Source organism: Cygnus atratus, chromosome 5 (genome assembly GCF_013377495.2).
Source record: "Cygnus atratus isolate AKBS03 ecotype Queensland, Australia chromosome 5, CAtr_DNAZoo_HiC_assembly, whole genome shotgun sequence".
In the NCBI taxonomy this organism is placed as follows: domain Eukaryota; kingdom Metazoa; phylum Chordata; class Aves; order Anseriformes; family Anatidae; genus Cygnus; species Cygnus atratus.
In genome coordinates, this window is record NC_066366.1 from 21,763,743 (window position 1) to 21,784,869 (window position 21,127).

Consider the following 21,127-nt stretch of genomic DNA (forward strand, 5'->3'; position numbering starts at 1 on the left):
AGAAAAATTAAACTCAGTCTAATTAGAGCGGGTCTCATAGCATTCTTTGCACTGATTCTCATACATGTAAGAAGAAAAAATGCTCAAATATTTACTGTAATATTAAAAAAAACATAATGGGCAATGCAAAGAATCTATTTTAAAGTCTGAAGGTACTTCGAGATCATTTTAAAAGTGAAAATAAAATAACCTGAAGAAAATCATGGTGCCTCACTAGCTCCTCAAGACCTGGGCACATGTCAAAAAAATTACCTTATCCTAATTGTGGTTTCTGTATTTAACCAGATATAAAACCTATTTTACCACAGCCTCAAGGTGCCATCAGAATTTCTTTAAAAAGTACTGGCTGAGATACTGTTTTTTTGTGAAAGTATTTCTGAGGAGTACATGAGGTAACATCTCATCCTGCATTTTAAAATTCCACAGCTTGAGTTAGAAAAAATCTTTTTCTAAACACTGGAGAGTGGAAAGAGGGGAGAAAACAGACAGGAAAAAGGAAATGGAAGAAATTCTACAATCATTAGTGAAAAGGCTTACCAACGGAAAAAAACATGTTTCTGCATTAGCCTGAGTTTAGATAGTTCCTAAGTGTTTGGAGAAGAAGGAAGTGATTCTTTCTAAATCAAAAGAAACTGATAAAAGACAAATGCATCATCAACATACTGAAGGAACTGCATTCCTATCTGTCTCTCAAACTTCTTTGACAGCTATACAGTAAGAAGGTAAGGAGCCTGAACACTTTGCAGGATAAGAATTAAGAATCATGTATGGAGAAATAGATCATCACTCCCTGCGAGCTCTGTAGTAGCAGGCTCCTATCAGAGGAGGGAGCCTAAGTGCTAGTACTGGAGGGCTACAGCAGAGGGACACAAGTAACTCCTCCTGCCCCTAGGTAATGGAAAAGTGTGTCACTGCCACCTCATCAAGAAGGAACAAGTGCATTTGACTGTTGCCAAGAGGACATTGTTGTTCAAAACTGATGTTATTTCCATTCCACATCCCACTCTGAAACCCGTCTTCTGCTTGACAAATTTGTATATAAAGTAAAGCTGGTGTAGGCCTGTCCTTACTGTCATTACAAGAGCAGCACAGACTTAAGCAGGAAAGAGGACAAACATCCTTCTTAAGAGTTTAAATTATGCACAGGACATATCTAACACAGACCCTGCTGGAAAGACCAGTTCTTGCATCATTACTGCCACACCTCTGGATATCATTTTCATTTGGTGAACAGTAAACAGTACTCTTGTGATAAGCACACACAGAAGAGAAAATGAATGCTTAGACTCAAATCATAATTTGCCATGACATGTCTCTAAAATAAACCTAACACTTCCATTGTAAACTTATTTTAGAAAGAATTTAACTCGCATTAAAGGTTGTGGCCATCATAAAAAAGACAAGAGTGTAGTAGTAAATTCCAATACAAAGAAATTGTATTTACTTTTCGTGCATAGACATTCAGAACTCATTCCCCCTCACCCTTCAACACTAAGTAATGTTATACAGCGGTTTCTGTAAAAGGTAGCACAGTTGAGAAGGCTCACTTTCCTATCTTGCTTCATTTGGTCAAATACATTGCTCCAGGCAAGAAGCATCTTACAGAAAACCAAGTCAGAGAGCAATCCTACCTTTATGTGCTCCAAAACAGCTGTTGCAACATTTGTATGAAGATCAATGAGCCTCTTCTTTTCCAGAAGTTCTGGAAGAGAGCTGAAAAGATTAAATACAAACTAACCTGCTGAGTTGCAGCAGACACATGCTGGATCTTACAGGACATTGGACATACCACCTCATCTATGATCAGAATAATTATCATTCCTTTTCCCTTCTGATTTGGGCCTGAATGAAAGGCAGAAAACTGAACATCTCCCTTCTCCAAGGCAGTAGTGGAATGAAAAACAGGTTTACAATTAGGAACAAGTCTAAACCTCAGTCTTCTAGTGTAACTCAAAGTGGTTACGAATACAGAAGAAGGAGAATACGTTTCCCATGCAGAGTCTGTAAGTAAATTTATGCTGCACTTAGATCATTCAGCATTGCTGAGGAAACATTCCGAAGCCATGTTTAGAGGCCTAACATGCACATGCTGTGGAAGTTGCACGCACAACTACTTGTGAAGGGTGCTGTCTTTAACTTTGCCACCATTTAAATTTTATTATTGAGCTGAGTAGCCTATTTTTAAAGCTATTTCAAAAGATATTAAAAGTGAAATGACAGAAGGAATCAGAAATTGTTCCCAATTAATTAAAAAATAATGCATTATTTTATTTATTATTTAACTTACCTAACAGCTGACGTTAGCTTAGCTGTATTGTCAGAAAGCATGCTTATTGCTCCTTCATCCTCCCCTTCTATACCCTGGTTTTGAGGAATGGTTTGGAAAGAGGAATGAAAATAATTGTAAGCATGAAAATACTACATCGAAGTACAGTCAGTGCACTCAGAACCTATTTTCTCATTGCAATAGTAAAGTCTGGATTGTATTTTACAGTTACTATGGAAGTTATATAAATGTAATATCAATACATGCAAGAAATTGAACTTTCTCATGAATTATGGTACTTACGGTCCTATACTTAAGTTTACATTATGCCTAAGACTCAGCATGCACTGATTTTTTTATTTTTATTTTTTGCAGCTGGTGTAGTATGCTGAGCATCTATTAGGCTTTAGATAAAGCACAAATATAAACATTACCATGATACTTTTAAGTCTTTTGACTTCATCTTCCTGGGCTCTGTAGGATTCCAGTTCTTGTTGAACAGACTCAGCTACCTCTGGAAAAGGACTAATGCAACACTCCACATTAGGCTCAGTTAAATCAACAAACTGAAACACTAGAACGAGACATGTTATATGATCAAGATGATCTTGAAAATGTCAGAAATAACAATACACGCATCATGACACAAACTGTCAGAAATATCAATACATGCATCATGCAGCATTATCAAGTCCGTGAGCAGTGACATCTTACTATCTGTTTACTTAAACTTTCTAAGATAGATACTCACTGCTTTCAATATTTTTATGTAATTTTGATAAAAACATCTTCATGCTCTGTCGCCAAAGGCAGATACGATGAATGATACAATGAATATGGACAAAGATCATTCCATAAAAAATTAAATCTCCACAAATCTTTCCAAAGAAACTTAAAATAGAATTACCATAATATGAAAGAATACTTTGAATTTATACTCTCCTCACCATTTTTATTTTTCTTAAAATTTTCTATAGGAATTAATTTTACATGTAGCAAATTCTCCCCCTAAAATTTAATACTTAGTGAAACACATAGTAGAGGCCATATAAATCACAATGTTTCTTTCTTCAAATTCAGTAGCCTTATAGGCAGACAGAACTTCCTATAGATATTTGTTCATCTGAGTAAGGGTAAACACAGCGTACTTCTCTATTTCTTTTTGCACTTCCTAACCCAGAGCCCTTTGTGCTCCAAAAATATTCTAACAAACCTGTTATTTGTACACTTAAAATTAGATTTAAGTAGTTGAGCCTATTAAACAAACAAAACCCACCATACTAACATCGTAAGACCACAGAAAACTTCTCCAGGCACATACTCGGATTCCTGAGCCTAATCGGCAGTGCTATGATACAATCAATATGCCCTTCCGGCCAAACAAACCCAAGGAAGTTCTACCACACAAACTGTCTAAATCAATATAACCTTTGTACCTATAAAGCTTACCTGCCCTTATGCTTCTGCCAAAATTTATCAGATGCAGTTAAATCATAGGATTTCTTATTTTTTTTCTTAGGTCTAGCACCTGCTGGAATACTTTCTGTTCCTGTTGATTCTTCCAAGTTCACTCTATTCAAATGGAAATCCTAAAATAAAAGAAGGAATCATATGTAACTATTTGATAGTTTTTAATCATTAAATCTTTTATACGCAATTATCTTCTGGAATATTTTCTAGAAAAAATAGTAACAACTATTTATTAACATTTTGTAAGAGGATGGTAAACAAATTATTAACTAGATAATAACAATAGCAATGTAAGAACTCAAAAATTACTTGCATTTACTGAAACGCCATCAAACAAAGCAACAAATGTCAAGCAAAGACATGTTTTGTCTTGCAAGCAACCTTCTTAAACTGATCCAAGAGGCATACTGTCTTCTGTATGGAACATACATTATTTAGCAATAGCTGAACGCTCTAAATGCTCAGACCAAAACTTTAAAGCAGTGAAAGTTTCTGTGTTCCATACAACAAGAAGTTTCTAAGGCTGAATTTCACTTACACAACTACAGCAAATATATCAAAATTGTAAAGAAGCTCACGACATCAGCAACAGGAATGTTTACCATGAGGACTACTTAGATAAACCTTCACAGATCTTTCCCTATTTTTTAAACACTAGTGAAATAGTGTATGACAAAACAACAGATCGCAACAAAGCTGCTATTTCTCCATATAGCTTTTCTTCTTCCACAGATATACAAACCTAGAAATTATGTCTTTTAGCTAAATGACAGTTACGCTCACTTACTGTGTCACCACACTGCTTCCTGTAGCCTTTTGTTCCTTTCCCCCATTACTTTAGCCAGGGACAGCACAACCCCTCTGGTTTTCGACACAGAGGTTAGCAAGCATTCTATTGCTGACTTTACTCTAACCCTTTTGAAGAACGTTTAAAATTTCAGAGGTGATCTTTGCTTGGCAAATAACAATAAAAGGAGTAATATTGTTGACTTTACAGAAACTGTCAAGAATCTTTTAGAATATGTTTTTTTCCAGAAATAAAACTCCATTTTATCATGTTCATTACAGTAGATCATATTAAGTGAAATTTTCAAATAAAAACAATTTTAAAATGTCTCTAGTTATCACTTGGCAAAGTTCACACTTTGAGTATTTCATTTTAAAACATCCATGCCAATACATAAGCAAAACCAAGTAGCTATTCAAAGGAAGCACATGCAGCCAATGGGTAGAGACCTCATCTTACACACAGCATGCTTAAAGTTTCAGTTAAAAATAGGGTATTTTTAATGTATATTTGTTCCACTACATAGTGAGATCTATGTTTTGGCTCAATTTAGCTCACCAGTGACCTGAGTTTCCCAGTTAGTTCTGGCAGTGACAGGTATTACCAAAATGATTGATTCCAGTCCCCTCCTTTGACCTCCACATTTTGTCTTTAAAAGGCCTTCTATCTGTGCCTCCCACTTTTCCGTAACCACTCCCGAGGGGTATTTTAGTTGAAAATAGGGATCTCTGCATACAGGTCTGCGTATGTGTAGAAACACCATCATTACCATTTCAAATGACACAGCACGCCATTTTGTGGTTTGGTTAGTATTTAATTCAACACTCCACAGAATTCCATGGTTATCTTAACTGAGAGATTAAACGTAAAACAATTTATCTGGAAGTACATTTTATGTAATTATCACCATTTTCAATTACAATTTATGGCCTTTTGAAAGTCTATGGTGGTTACTTCATGAAATATTATGCTCAGTCTGCAAAGAACTTGGCACGCTTGCCTTTAAGGTGAATAACTTGACTGGTTTTTAAATTAAACTTTTGCCCTTGTCATGGAATCACAGGCCACTTGGTTACAATTTTATTATACAAATTCGTAATCGTATCAACTCAGTCAAAAACGAGAAGCAATATGCAAAATTTAACAAGTTGTTTTAGGGAAACTACTAAAGCCTGATGCAGTACAGGTAAGTTTCCAACAATCCTCAAATCATTCTCCTAGTGTTCTTCCAATACCTCTCCATATTTGCAGCAGTAGGTATCCCTAGTTTCCGCTACATCTTGGATCCCTTTGTATCTTGATGTACCAAAGTCTTATCCCAACACATGCCTGAGGCTACCCAATGATACTTTATGTAGCAGGTGAGGAAGAGGCAAGTAGGCGGAGCATGGCGTGTATTTACTAGCTAGTCAGCAAGCATTTGCTTATTAAATGGCTCACAGGCAACAAACAAGTGTTGACAGTACGAGTTGACTTTATGCAATAGCATCTGCACCTGTAAAATTCTAATTTGGGTCTCCATTCTCTACGCTTACACTGATTTTCAGAAGAAAACCGTAGAAATGCAGTATTTCTATTTGCCAGTCTCCAGACAGTTCAACAGTTATTGGAAAAAACAGTGCAAACCACACTTTTCTCATACAGGCCTTTCCTAAAGAAAACAGGCCAAAAGATGTTTATTTGTAAAAAGCATCTTTTAGGTTAAGAGGAATGGACTGTTCACAATGAATGAGTTACATAAAATAGAATTTAAAATCGTCATAAACCATCCGATTTCTGTTAAAAAAAATCTTCATTGCAACAATACAAGTTTCTAGACAACACTGTACATATGACTAGTTCACAACCAACTACAAACACATAATTATATTGACACAGGTGCACGTGTATCTGACATCTTCCTCTAACAGCCTTGATAATAAACCAAAATATTTCTCAAAGCTACACTTTGAAATGATTTGCACGACTAACTCTAGAGTATATAAAAAGCATCCAGAAAGTAATTATTCTCACTAATATCTTGTATTAATTACACTGTAACTAGGTATGAAATGCACAAATAGCAAGTAGGTAAACAGTATTTGCTTTCATTCAAGTAAATTTCTGCTAGTGGTTTTATAACATAAACTCAAGGAAATGGAAGGGTTTGGGGCTATCTTCATTTGAAAAAAAAAATAGATTTATTTTAGATTCTTCACAGTATGGTCGTATCACTTGGCATCTCTATGCTGAGCATCTACACCATCTTGTGGAGAAAACCACACACATATTTTTGAAATACAAAGTAATACTAAAATCAGTTTTAAAATTCTTTATAAGCATTATTCAAAATGAAATTGAATTTATGGAATTTTGAGTTAACATAAAAGATCATGAACTACTTGAGCATCATCTGAATTATTCAGAATAATCTGAATTGCTGAATTACCCATAGTTTGATAATATCAAACTTTCAACTTTATAACAATTTTAGAAGTTATTCCTACATAAACCTTCTCGAAAAATCTTCCAAGTTGTTTTTAACTAAACAACTTTCAAATAAAACACACAAAACAGATTTTGGAATTAGAGAAAATTTGGTACTAGGTTTAATAACAAGCTGAGTGAAAAAATATTTTTATAACAAAATCAGATTTATTCTTACCAGAACATCATGCACTAAAGCTTGGTATGTCCAAGTATGATGTAGAGGAGTTGCTAAATCTATGTTTCTGTCAACAAGGACTAATAGGGGCCTTTGGAAGCTGAAAAGATGACACTGCATTAGTACTTCTTTAAACATGTTCAGAACATGCCAGTAACATCCTGAGTGCGATCAGCCACCTTCGACACTGTATTTTAAGTTAAAAGCCAAGTTCCCTACTGCAGAGTCCCTCCATCCTTCTCCCAAAGCATCTGGCGTTCTTCAGTGCCAGAAATTCCATGAATCACTCTTATTAATGATAAAAAGCTTATTTAATTTTGTACTGAGTGAGATTAATATGCATAATTTTAAGCAGAAGTCAAAACACCAACCAGTAACTAGCCTTAGGCATTAACTAATACCTTTTTGTTTGGATACGCATCTGAGTTCTAAACAAGTGTTAAATGTGCTTGAGTGGGTCATATTTGACCTTAATCCTCATTACATACCTCAAATACAAAATCCCTCTCTCAACGGTTTTCCATTTCATTTTTCCTCTTTGCTTGTATTAAAGTCCATAAAGAAAAGATTATGAACTCATGAGATGCATTATGGTAACTGCATCAATACTCAACTTTATGTAGAAAAAAATCCAGACATGCCTAAATATCTGGGCTTATAGCTACATGAAAAAATTATAGTGAAGATAGAAGGCTGTGAATTTACAGACCATTGGTGTATCCATTTCCCTAAAGCACATCAATCCTACAATAGATGTGACAGCTAAATTACAGTGTATTTGAACAGAGTAAAAGCATGTTAATTCCATGCTCTGGATTTCCTTGCAATAAAGTATTTTCACGTAGATATATAATCTCAAGAGCCTTAGTTACCTGCCTGTATCATTCTGAAAAGCAAACTCGAGATCTGAAGACATTTAACTGTAAAGGTACTTCCTTTGCTTTGTATCTTGATCTTCTGAGGGTAATAATGCTATCCTATCAAAAAAACAAGCCATCCTTCTGAAGGAAGAACAGTGCTTACAATTCAGTTCCCATGAAAATGAGGGAACTAGTATTTCACAGCTATTCTCTCTCCTCATGGTTTTCAACCTCATTTTATTTTGCCACATTAAGTTTTTGTGTCTTTTACCAAAGATCTGCTTTGAATGAGATAAAAATACGTAATGACTGTTTTATATCCAGTTAGGAGATCATAACCATTGCCTTCAGCTACAGTCTTCCCAATAGATCTCCTTACCTTTTCATGTGCAGTGAAAACTACCATAATATACTTTCCTAAGGCAGCCTGTCAAGTATTCAACTATCTGTCGGCAAAGAGATGTAGGGCAGGCGACTGAGAACACATTTCAGATGCATGCAAGCACCTGCAATGTCTTTTCCCAGCCCTGTTTTCCCTCATATGATTTGAATGCTGATGACCATTCTTAATTGTCTAATTATCCAGCTGTCAGTCCTTATGCAGTCCTCCTGAGGTAGATACAGAGATCAGCTGAAAAACATTTGCTTTTGACATGACTACAACTTATAACTGCTCATAAGTGAGAAATTTGGTATTTCCTCCTTTTTAATGGACTAAAGATTGATAACAGGTATGTTCAGACATGCAGCTGCACATCCTGGTCCTGTAAACTGAGTATAATAGCAGGGGCTAGGTTTAGAGTGTGAACAAAATTGTCTGCTTCATTAAATGATTTTTGATTCACTGTCTCAGGACTGTACATTTTTTCATCACAAGTTTCCAACCCAATTATACTAAGAAGAGATAGGTAATCTTACTTAGAAGTACAGCTAATTCTGTTAATACAGAATTTGAATCTAATCCTTGTAAACAGTTTTCACCATACAGTGGTGACTTATCCTAATGAGATCTTTCTGACAACTTAAATATGAAAAATAAAAATACAGTTATTACTAACACCATACCTGAACTGGCCAGCTCCAAGTGTATCACCTGTAAAAAGACTGTTTCTGGCATCTCTTAGATTCTCTCTGAGCTTCTTATCTAATTTCTGTGGGGAAAAAAAACACAAAACAGCTTTTAACAAACCAACAGCTTCTAAACTTCTTTATCTGATCAACATTTTAAGACTGTGCTGGTTTTGTAGTTTATAAGTGTCTTAGCTGCAGGAAGTCTAGGTCAACTGCACAGTAGACCTGGCCCCCAAGAAATCTTTTCCTTCTTTTTTCTCCCTCCTGCATTTATATCTAGATTCAGGACTGCACAGAAGATAATACTTTATGTCCACTAATATCCCTCTCATGCAATTACCACTCTTTCCCTGAACACGTGAACAAAAAAATGCCATCAGGAGGCACCAACAGGGAACCAAAGTAGAAGCAGAAAATTGGACTGTCAGACACTGCCACAGTAAGCGTTTCATAAAATTGCGACTACCCCCGGTATGAATGCATGCAGACTAAATGCTTACGTTTTATCAACATTAAGGCTTCACTAATGAAGAAAGATGTGAGGAAGATGGAAGAAATGAAGCACAGTGATGATCCCTAGCGAAGACAGCGCTGTAGTAATTTTTAATTGTGATTTAGTTTGGCAATTTCCTCCCTATTTGATGATCAAATTTACTTTGACACAGTAAAAATGTCTTGTAACTCTGGAGTTTCTCAGTAAGACAGATAAAAATTTCTTACTTATACATATAGAAAAAAATCATTCTGATTTAAGTTTCTTAACAGCTGATTGCATAATTTTACAATTTCTACAGATGAGTTCCATGGTACTAAAATCAGAAAGAAAAACTGGTATATCTATTTCCAGTTTTACTTCCTTCAGAACGAAGGAGATACAATGCTACTAGATCTCTATGTGGTATTGAGAAAAGCAACCAGATCGTTAGCAAAGTTTTATAACAACATTTTCTCAGAAAATCATTTCTTACCACTGCCACCATTTCAGCTGCAGTTCCTCTTGAGCATCTGATTATAGGAATAGCTCCTAATAAAAGATATATTGACTTCCACTTGCATTATAATTTTAAGATTATAAGTTAGTGTACTTTTCATAAAACAAATTTTTAGTAACATTTTGAAATGAAAATTTTCAAGTGGACAACACCAATTCTATATTATGTTTTTCTTTCTCAGTCTTTGCCTGTGAAACCAAAAATACTACATAGAAATATATTACGTGAAGTTTTACAAAATTAAGTGAATACCTCATGCATGAATTTATGAGCAGTATAGTGTACTCTAGAACAACAGCTAACATACTGAGAATTGGTCAAATAAACTCTCATACGGAAGCATTAAAACTTAGTTTCAAAAGATCAGAAGTCACTTGAAAACAATAATAATAAGTAATACCACAACAACAAACACAAAATAATGTATCAGTTACATCTCACTGCAGGGGAACGTTATTTTCAAAAGCACATTTTACACTGGATTTCAGGTTTCAAAATCTTTAGCTACTGTATCCCACTGATCTATATAAATATGAAAATTCAAATACCATGAGTTTAAGTGTCTGTGTAAAAGGGCCTTAATTTGTATCATGTTAACACTTGGAAGAACTCAGTTGGTTCAAGGGAACCTGTCTTGAACAGACTGCCCCACAGAGACGCCAAACTCTCTTGAAGGAATATCATCTCAGATTCACTGACCTCAGTGAGAACTTACATTAGATGTTGCCACTATGAAAAACATATGAACTAAGCAAAAATAAAATTCACAATAATGTAAGTAAATTTAATATATCTTCCTACTCTAGGAATTATTTTAGTTAGATCCTTGCAGGGTTTGTGTGATGTTTTTTTCCTTTTTTTTTTTTTGAGCTGCAAATCCAAACTCCTAGCACTGCTGACCTACAGTGCAAACTACAATTTTGTAAAAACAACAAAACCAAAACCTTGCATTTCACTATTTCTCACCCATTGATACTGAAGACTAAATGTATCACCTCCCATGTGGGACAGCCTTTATTTTCTTTTGCACTGATGCAGAGCAATAATTTTAGCAAGACCACTAAAGCTCTCAGCAAATTATTAAGATTTCTGTCACATGTCTACTTCCGCCTTAACTTGGCTATATGAAATCTCTAAACTTCCAGCTACCTCACTGAACATGGGTCTCTTCTAAAAGGAACACAGATTGAAAATATGCTAGAATTTGAAAACTTACCAAGCGTAACAAAAAAACAGAAGAGACTATCAACAATAGTGTCCATTATCGTTTCCATTTCGGTGTCTGTTATATCTGGTCTGTTAATGGCTAAAACAGTGTGGAAAACAGTTAAAATCAGGGTTAAAGAAGTTCATGCGACATTAACACCAAGAAAGTGATCCTCTTCTTACCCAATGGCTGCTAACTGCCAACAGCTTTTGTTGCTGAAGATATCAAATTATTAAATGCCCCTCTTAGCACTCACATTACTTTTTCCTCTTTTTTTTTTTTTTAAGTTAAAAAAAAAATTGGGAAAAATTAACTATTGCTCACTATAAGGTCAAACTCTACACAAACTTTCCCCATTATCTCTAACAATGCATACTCTAACTTCTGGATTTCATAATTATTGTATTACTAAAAATCTCTCCTAAAAAAGCACACAATATGGAACAGGAATGGCCATCCACTTGGAAACCACTTGTCAAATGTAAAATCCTCAAGAATTACCTGTTTAATTTTAACTGCATACCATAATTCTCTTATCTATATTTAAAGATTCTAAACCTTACAGAACCTCCTATAATGGACACACCCCCTTTTTTTTTTTTTTTTACTTAATAGATAAATTTACCTTACATCTCCAGATTAAGGATAATGCCCAAGTTCCAAAACATTTCACACTATAAACAAAAAGATTTCCCTCCCATATTCAGGTAAAACCAAGAAATGCTTAGCAATATTTCTATCAAATAATTAATACTGACAAGAACACAGTAGCCAAAATGAAACATCAAACCTAACGTTATCACAGGTTTCAAGTCAAGCACCACCTCAGGACTCATGCCATAAATGCCCTCCTCCTTTGTTTTAGTTAAATTTAGGAAATATCTCAAATAATTACTTGTCTCATACTCTTTCTTCAAACAGGATCTCCAATGCTCTGAACATTAATGTTAGAGAACGATTATAACTGGCCACGCATAAATTTTAGATGGGAGGTTTATTAAAGGTTTTTTTTCCCCCTAGTTTTTGTCCTCTGAGAACTTGAAAAAGATGGGCTATATTAGCAGTTTTTAATCAGCAGCTATACCCAAGAAGTCAAACATTCTACTAGGCTACCAGGGTGACAGCAGGAACAGAAGCACTTCCCCTAAGCATCTTTCTCCATTTTACACTAAAGTTTCTGGAATATCAGCACCAAGAAATGCAGACTGTTCCCAATATCCATACTTTTGTGTAACCTCAAAGCTTTGACATTAACTGTGGTTATCATTCTGCAGTTACCTTCAACTAATGGTCTCCCAGTTTACAGGGAGGAAATAATCTTATTTTTTACTGCCTTGCCTTTCCGAATTTTAAAATATAAATGCCTCCTTATTGTTATGTTTGAAGCACTCATTTATGATGTTCCAGTAATCTGCAATCTGTCAGTACCTTCCAGTTTTGCACAACATGCACGTTGTTGTACAAAACTGCTCCTTAGGCCAATTTTTGGAAACAAAACAAAACTCAAAAACATGAATAATGTTTCAGCAAAAAGTTCTGTTACATTTTCAATATATTCCTCTCTCTCCACCATTACAAGTTCACTGGGAATTATTCTATCGCAGAAAAGTAAGGTTAATGCAAGGTTCCTGCATTTTCTTATCGTTTTACAAAATAGACAGAAATTTAGTACAAAAGCCTTCAAATAGCATCACACAGGATGCCAGGTACATCTACTTCCTACCAATGTTAGCCATTTACTTTTCCTTCTACACAGTTATAGAAAAATAGAACCAGAGGAAGTCTGAGGGAATAAACTACTCTGTCCTCTTGCCCAAAGATGAGTTAAACTTATTTCTTTATCCTAAGGCCTCCCAGTAATGAAAATGCCATATTTGCATGCATTTTTTCATGTCTTGACTAAGAAAAGTGGGTATTGACTGGTCACTGTCCAAACGATACACAAAACTCGATCAATTAATCTTTCTTGCTTTGCATTACCAACAGAAACTTTCCAGCCCATTCACACAAAACCAAAACATTTAATTAAGAACTGTGTAAAGGATCATGACTAAATAGTGGTGCCTAAACACAACAGCCATCCACAGTGTCATAACATGTTCATAACAATCTTTTCCTGTATTATCCTTTGCATAAAAACTCCTAGTATCTATATCTATGCTGCAGTTTCGCTTTCCTAAATTTGTTATTTGAGAAAATAATTATTTTTCAATATTAAACAGCTGCGTAGTAAAGATGCTGAAATTAAGATCTAAGAACTGACTCCTTCATGACTTTAAATGATATGTCTAACAGATCATCCTGAAGTCTGAGTAGATCAAAGCAAAAGGAAATCATTGCCAGATGTTAACTGTAACTTCAAAATTAAGTTTCAACTTTACACATCTCATTAGAATTTTTACACGAACAAATTTTACTTACCACGATATGAAACAAGCTCTTTGTTTTGGTTACACAATACAAACATATCATCTTCTAAAGTAATAAAATTGAGATACTGATCAAACACCTAGAAATCAAGGAACAATGGTCAGGACAATTCAGAGTAAGGTATAAAAATACCTATTTGTGATTTATTCCTACGTGTTTTTGAATGTGAATGTTACAGAACTACATATGAAAAGAAACAAATGTAAGATACAATGTATGAGTTATAAAAGCCTGTGTAAGGATCCAGTGTTAACATAGGACATGAGAGCGCCTGAGGAGTGCTAAAAGAAAGCAGTCCAACTTCAAGTATTTCTTTGGACAAATTGTTAGTAGCAAACCATCACTGAAATAAAAACAAACAAACAAACAAACAAGTGTTGGATGATGTTATAATATTACAGGTTTATTTTCTTTATGAAGAACTACAATATAAACAGCACTGAGCTCTCACCCAGAAGAGATGAAAGAGGGCAATAGCTACACATTAGGAGATAATAGCTCACAAATTCTATTTCTTTCTTTAAAATACTCGTACATTCAGAAAAAAAAAAAGATTAAACCGTTCTATAGCATAAACTGAGAACTGGGGGAAAACAGCTTTACGAAAGTCAGTGCACAGTGCTACAACAACTTACCCCTGCTGAAAACCTAAAGCTTAAACAATATTAGTAGTTTTCATTTCGTTTCACAACGGTTTCTTTCTTTATTTCATGCCAGCAGTACTCCGTAAGAGGAGTGAGAACAAGTGAATGTAGTTAATTATATATGAAAATCATTAGTTTATAACATGCAGATTTTGGTACAGGCATTCAACAAGAAAATACATGCCAGCCACCAGCCTTTAAATTATAAAGGTATAGGAATGTAATGAATAACAGCGTGCATGTATGGAATATCTAGCTCTGTAGTACTCCGCGTATTTAAAATAACAACTGCACTCATTCTGTACTTTTCGTGTAGTTAGTAGCTAAAAATCCCCACTCCATGCATGAGATGCACTCAATGAGTTAAAGAGATCAGGAATACTCTGAAGCCACTGTACTTCCACTCTTATCATTCAGTACAAAGGACTTGCAGCACTTGGACTTTTGACTAAGATGAAGTATAATACCAAGCTGGATTAATGAGATGACTGCAGATACCCTTTTTCCCCCCAGTAAATCCATGCCCATCACTGAACCTAGCTGAACATTTATTTTGTTCACAGTTCAGTCAGAAAAACTGCATGGCACAGATGTGGTCATGTAAGACTGCAGTAATACCTGTAATGGTAGTACATTTAACGTTAGAGACTGGAAGATTTTCTTACCTTAGCCACTTGAGTTACAGCATTAGCACCTATGGCAGCATTGGCAATATCTTCCAGTTTACTTCTTGAAATGGCAGAAATAAAGTTCAAATAATAAGATTCATAAAGCTGGTTTCGAAGATCCTAAAAGAAAGCAAAGCCACAACCTTTTTTTCCTGATTAAGTACTAATACAGGCCTTAATTATTAAAAAATACACAAACATTTACTATGTGATGATCCAATTATCTATAGTCAAATGAAATTTTTGAAGTACTTGGCTATCTGTTCATACAGATTGCATAGTCCAGCCCCCCTACTCAAAGCAGAGTCAAAGAGATGAGGTGGTTCAGGATTGGGTCCGGTCATTTTGAATATTTCTAATGATGGAGACTTTACAAACCCTCTGGGCAATCTGTTCCAGTGTTTGACCACTCTCATTACAGATTTTTTTTTTTTTTTTTAAACGATTAAATGGAACTGTCTACATCTCAATCTCTGCCCGCTGTCTCGGGCCTTTTCACTCCCAAAACTCAGAAGACATATTTACACTTCTACTTTCTGGGAAACAGAAGTTTTGCATGCAAAAATTTTGGGCAGTATTTTTATGACAATGATGTGCTAATATCCATAAAATGTAAGAAGTGTTGAGACACACACAGAACTAGATACAGAACAGTCACACTTCTATCAGTGCAAGTTTTTTTCACAGAGAGCCTGTTGCATCCACCTGTGTTAAACATTTAGCACGCAAGTTACCTGACACATTCTGTCGATATTTTCCTCTGTCGGCATTACAAAGTAAATAGCTGGAACATCTGGAATAGGATCCCGATCTGAATGCAAAAGCCTGAAAAGAAGAAAAATACATCTCCAGTGTGTTCCTCTTCGGATTATATAAAGTATATAAAAATAACTTCTTTAAAGTTTAGAAAAGACAATCTAATTTCTCAGAATTTATCCTTATATTTAGTCAGATTTTAGAAAGAAAAAAACAGGAAAAAAAATCACACTTCTGTTAACACTTTGAACTACCAAAAATTATAGAAGTCTCTGAAATTTATTCAAAGCTTGAGAAAAGGCTTCACAATATATTATTCCATTCAGGGGGAGGTAAAAAAAAAACAACTGCATCACAAGGTTCATACACCAATTATTACTTGACATGATAACAAAACACCTGTGTAACTTATACTATTACACTTGCCTTTCCTGCTAACTGAAACAGAGAAAGGCAAGGTGCTTACATGTTTCTCTAACATTTCTGCTGCTAAGTCAACACCTTCAACTGTGTTTTGATTTCTAGCCTTCACTTAGCAGAAGTTAATAAACTTTTGAAAAAAATAAACTCATCTTCAAATTTTCTCCATGACTTTTACCACAGCTAAAGAACGCCAATGAACTAACTAAATGTAATATGGAGAAAAATGGGAAATCTCTTAAAATAATACTTTAAATTTCTTAGCATAGATGAGACAATTAAAGTCTATGTGTAAAAAGACAAGCAGAGATCATGCACAGTCCCATGTAGCAGTCTGTACCAAAAAAATTTAAAAATATACAAGAGAAGGATCTGTACAGACATGCTCAAAAATCCTTACTGGATTTTTTTGAACAGGGGCCTCATCTACGTAGTAGGAAACCTTGCTAACAGTGCATAATATTTATTTTAATAGTTATTCATTGAATGATTTTCAGTATTTTGTTCATGATTTCAGGGGAATATTTCATAAAATTACTAAAAAAATAAAATAAATACTTACAGATGCAAAGTGATCCCCATATCTCTCAGCTCTTTGACTGACAGCAAAGGTGAGATTATATCTTGGCCAAATCTGTCATAGATGAGAACCTGAAATAGATACACAAACTTTTTACGAAGAGGTAAACAGTGGATACAGGAATTCAGGCTTAAGGAACTACTGTCCTAAACTTAAAAGTGTTAATTTACCAATTTATAATCATTAATTCATCACGGACTTCCATTTGTGCTTACAAAGATCAAAAAAAAAAAAAAAAAGAACAAAGAAACTCAATGACAAACTGGCAAAAGTTCATCACTTCCTTCTGAAAAATGTCAAATAGGTACCTGCTGTCAGAAATTTGTTATTGTGAATACAGAATTTCTCTGACTACATATGGGTGGAAAAAATGGGAGAAGCACAGGGGAAAAAAAAAAAGAATTAAAGAAAAAAGACAACAATAGATGAAGAAGCAGAATACATGCTTTCCAGTAGCAAAAATTTTTCATGTGACAACTTTACTTTTTAAAGGTAACGAAAATACCTTGAGCTCAGCTTGTCCTAAACTTAACACTACCAATAGTTCCTCCTTTTCCACAGACTTCTTTCTGACTTTGTGAGTTTACTTGTAAGGTATCATGTATGTTTCTGCCAATGTGAGACAGAAGTATATTTCAAAAACGTCCTCCTTAGTTGCTCATTAATATACTTCCTAATGAATGAATTAGTCATCGGGCATTTAATCAACCAATATATGAAATATGTATTTTTCTCAAAACTCTGATATTTAATTCTGTATTCAAAACACACAGAAAAAATATTCTGTATACGTTAAAGACATACAGAATTTACTTGAGTATATTCTGTATATAAAATTCTCCCATTCCAGTTCAAATAGTCCTTACCTTCCATACTGGCTCTCCTGTGCTGTTTTTAACAGGAGGAACATTGAAGTTCAGCATACGTTTCAAAGCCACTGGAAAATAAAATAAAATAAAGCTCAATTCTCTTTACATTTCAAGAACAGACATTGAACACATTAGCAGACTTTTATAATATGTTTAATTTATGAGAAAAAACATAAAATGTAAGTGCAGCAAGTCATATTTACATTGGTTTTGTGCACCTTTTGACAGACATATTACACGTCAACTAGAATCTATGGGCTCTAGTAGACAATGCAAAAAGAAAAGAAGTAAGTCTCAAAACACGAAGAAAGAATCTCTCTCCTTAACTATACGGGCTATATTCTATCACATTTTGCCTTTAAAATAGTTTCAGTATCTTTATGAAGGGTGCATTTTGTATAGTAGGAGCCAGTTTGCTTTAGTCCCATTCTGTTTTTTCCTATTCAGCCAGAACAACACTATATAAACGAGCCATAAACACCTTTTTGCCTGACTAAAACTGACATGGAGTTTTGAACATTTTAAGAATGTTTTGACCACTCATAAGAAATTGCTTCATGAAGGGGTACAAAAGTAACCCTAACCTGCAATAGGAACTCCTTGAAAAAGTAATGTGTTTCCCTTTAACTTCCCATTCAACACACAAAACAAAGCAAATTTCTTCACCGACCTCTAATTTATAAATAATCTAAGAAGCACTTCCTCATTTATCTGATTAAACAATATACTGTGTGCTGTTGTCCCATCTTTGACTAGAAGTAAAATACTAATTGCATAAACAAAAGTTAGTGGCTATTCTCTCCAATTCATAAATAAAATCATCATAACCCTTTGCAAAGAGGAAAAGCTTTAAGAAAACAGGGCAATATACACAACTTTGCTCCTAAATGAGGAGCAGTAAAAATGGTTAACTTCTAACTCTTATGCAAAATGAAGCTTGTGAGAGTACCCAAGTCTGCAGTCCAGCCTCCTCCTCTAGCAGGGTCAGCTGCGAGGCCACCCTGGGCTGCTCAGGATGTCATCCAGTCAGGTCTTGAAACCTCCAAGCATGGAGGTGCCATAACCACTCTGTGCAACCTGTGGCAGTGTTTGACTTGTGGTAGGAAAGTTTCCTTATACCCAGTTTGGACACCTCGTTTCAATTCATGCCCGCTGTCGCTCACCCTCCTGCCATGCCCCGCTGCAAGGAGCCCAGCTCCACCTTCTCAGCACCCTCACCAGGCTCTAAGAGGCTGCCCTTGGTCCCTGTGGAAGCCACCTTTTCTGCAGGCAGAACAAGCCCCCATCCCGCAGCCTCTCTTCACAAGGTAAGCGCTCCAGTGCCTGCCCATATTGGTAGTCCTTTGCTGAACACTTCTCCTGTACTGGTGAGCAACAGATTAGGCACAGTATCCAGATGAGGTCTCCAGGGCCTGAGTAGGGGGGCTAACCATTCCCCTCGATCTGGCTGTGCTCCTGCGAATAGAAGCACACTACCCCAGGGTGCTGCTGTGCAGGGCACGCTGAGGGCTCACGGTCAGCTCCTGTCCACTGAGCTAGCTAGCAGGAGTGCTGGGTCTCCCTGGAATCAAGCCTTCCACGTTGCTTAATGCTTGCTTTTTTAAACCATTGAGCAATCCTAGAAGCTGCTTACAGACTGCTCCTGAAACCTTCACTCCCTCACTGCCAGTGACATCTCCCATATCTAAACTGTATGAGCAATTCTGCATAGTTACAGTTATGCATTTTGGCACAACTGGATTTGAAGCAACTTCCCTGTAGAATTGGCCATTTAAATTAAAACTTGGCATCAGCTCTCTACAAAAGAAGACAATCAGACTACTGACGTGCCGTGACAATCATAACAAACATTCAGCAAGTCTCTAGGTTTCTTTTCTGTATTTGGCATTTCCTTTTTGTTTAGGCCGACTACTCTCTAGGGCAAGGAGCAAGTTTTTACTGTGCTGCACTATGACACACTTTGACAGGTTACAGATCAGACCAAAGCACAACAGATGGTGCACTCACAAGGTAGTACAAGAACCAAATGATGGAAATCTTTTCATCTGGGTGAACACCTTTTAGTTGTTCGATCTACCTCCTTGCGTGTAACCACCCAAATAGAAGACAACGTGGGTATAAACACTGACTGAAATAATCAAGTAACAAGGTGAGGCATGAAAGAAAAGAGTACAGTTGCATAGGATAAAGGGTCAAAGACATTGGGCTTTATGAGAAAGGTACGTAAAAGAAGGAAAGTATTGTAAAGGAACATCAAATAGCACCATCAATGGTAAGTGGTCACAGGAATGAGATTAGAGAAAGTGTAATTACAGTACAGAAAAGATAGAAACATACTAGTATACACTTAAGACACAGGTTGGAATTTTTAGGCGTTTGATTTCAGATATTCCATACTAAATAAATGTACCCAGCATCCTCTATGCCACCAGAAGGATAGGTCAGTTGTCAAGAAGATAAGACCATAGCTCAAACTACCAACAAAAACTTCTGCAAGCTCGGGAAGTAAACATGAATACAGAGGTGCCATGTTTCATGTTTTAGAAATATGTTCAAACAGATGGCTCAGTCCTCCAAAACGCAGCATCGAGAGAGATGAAAGCATCAATTATAAACTCACCGTAACGTGCAAGGAGGGACAGAGTAATCAACCCTTTTACCCACACACAGCAAACCTCCTGCACAACTAGCTGGAGCTGTTAGTCGCATATTCTCAACTTGCTGAGGGTCAATGCGCGCTCCAAGGCCCCCGTACGAACAGGACCACGGCAGCTGAAGTTTTATTTTTGCGGCTTTAGGGGCCGTTTCCCGTGGATGGCTGTCCCAGCCAGACGGGCAGGCGCCACACGGGTGGCACGACCCCGCTCCCGGCCACAGCTCCCCCCGCGCCCAGCGAGCCCCTCCCCGGGGCACTGCCACACCGTGCCGACACCTGCGGCTGCGGCCACGTCCCGGGGCCCCGGGCTCCCCGCCGGCCTGCCGCTGCCTCCGGCCGGGCGCCCGGCTCCTGGTGCCCCGCTCCTCCGGGGGGCGAGGAGGGAGGAGGCCCACGGGAGAGCCGGGTCGGCGGAGCCGAAAAGCCTCCATCCCGCCCCGGGGACCCGCCAGGAAAAGGAGGACGCCGGAGCAGCCCCGGCTGCGGCGCGAGGCCGCCCCAGCTCCCCTCCCCGCCGTGGGCAGGCCGGCGCCGAGGCCCGGAGCCGCAGGGAGCCGCTCACCTGTCTGCTTCTCCCGGATACCGGCCGCCATCTTCCTCCCCCCCAGCCGGGCGCCGCGCTCCGCCCCGGGCCGCGCACGCAGCAGCCGGGCGACGTGGCGGGGCCGCCAGGCGGGGCCAGGCCGCACCAGGCCTGTGCCGAGGGCAGGGGGCGGTACCTCACAACACCCCGCCTGCAGCCCAGGCTTTAAGAGCAAGAGGCTGCAGGTGCTGTGACTTTACTCACACCGTGCGTGGATGAGGAGC

The 21,127-nt window shown here is 37.1% G+C and overlaps 1 protein-coding gene across 1 annotated transcript in view; it reads right to left on the minus strand.

The window, feature by feature from the left end:
• The window catches only part of SCFD1 (sec1 family domain containing 1), a 45,320-nt gene extending 24,319 nt beyond the window's left edge, over window positions 1–21,001 (minus strand). The window contains exons 1-14 of the mRNA XM_035552058.2: window positions 20,883–21,001; window positions 17,662–17,732; window positions 16,778–16,866; window positions 15,774–15,864; window positions 15,037–15,159; window positions 13,719–13,806; window positions 11,307–11,396; window positions 10,067–10,122; window positions 9,093–9,178; window positions 7,168–7,267; window positions 3,716–3,855; window positions 2,701–2,791; window positions 2,288–2,361; window positions 1,632–1,713 (exon numbers count right to left, since the gene is read on the minus strand). Coding sequence (XP_035407951.1) covers window positions 1,632–1,713; window positions 2,288–2,361; window positions 2,701–2,791; window positions 3,716–3,855; window positions 7,168–7,267; window positions 9,093–9,178; window positions 10,067–10,122; window positions 11,307–11,396; window positions 13,719–13,806; window positions 15,037–15,159; window positions 15,774–15,864; window positions 16,778–16,866; window positions 17,662–17,732; window positions 20,883–20,913 — 1,212 coding nt within the window. The 5' untranslated portion in view covers window positions 20,914–21,001. The remainder of the gene's footprint in view (window positions 1–1,631; window positions 1,714–2,287; window positions 2,362–2,700; window positions 2,792–3,715; window positions 3,856–7,167; window positions 7,268–9,092; window positions 9,179–10,066; window positions 10,123–11,306; window positions 11,397–13,718; window positions 13,807–15,036; window positions 15,160–15,773; window positions 15,865–16,777; window positions 16,867–17,661; window positions 17,733–20,882) is intronic.
• Between the last annotated feature and the right edge of the window lie 126 nt (window positions 21,002–21,127).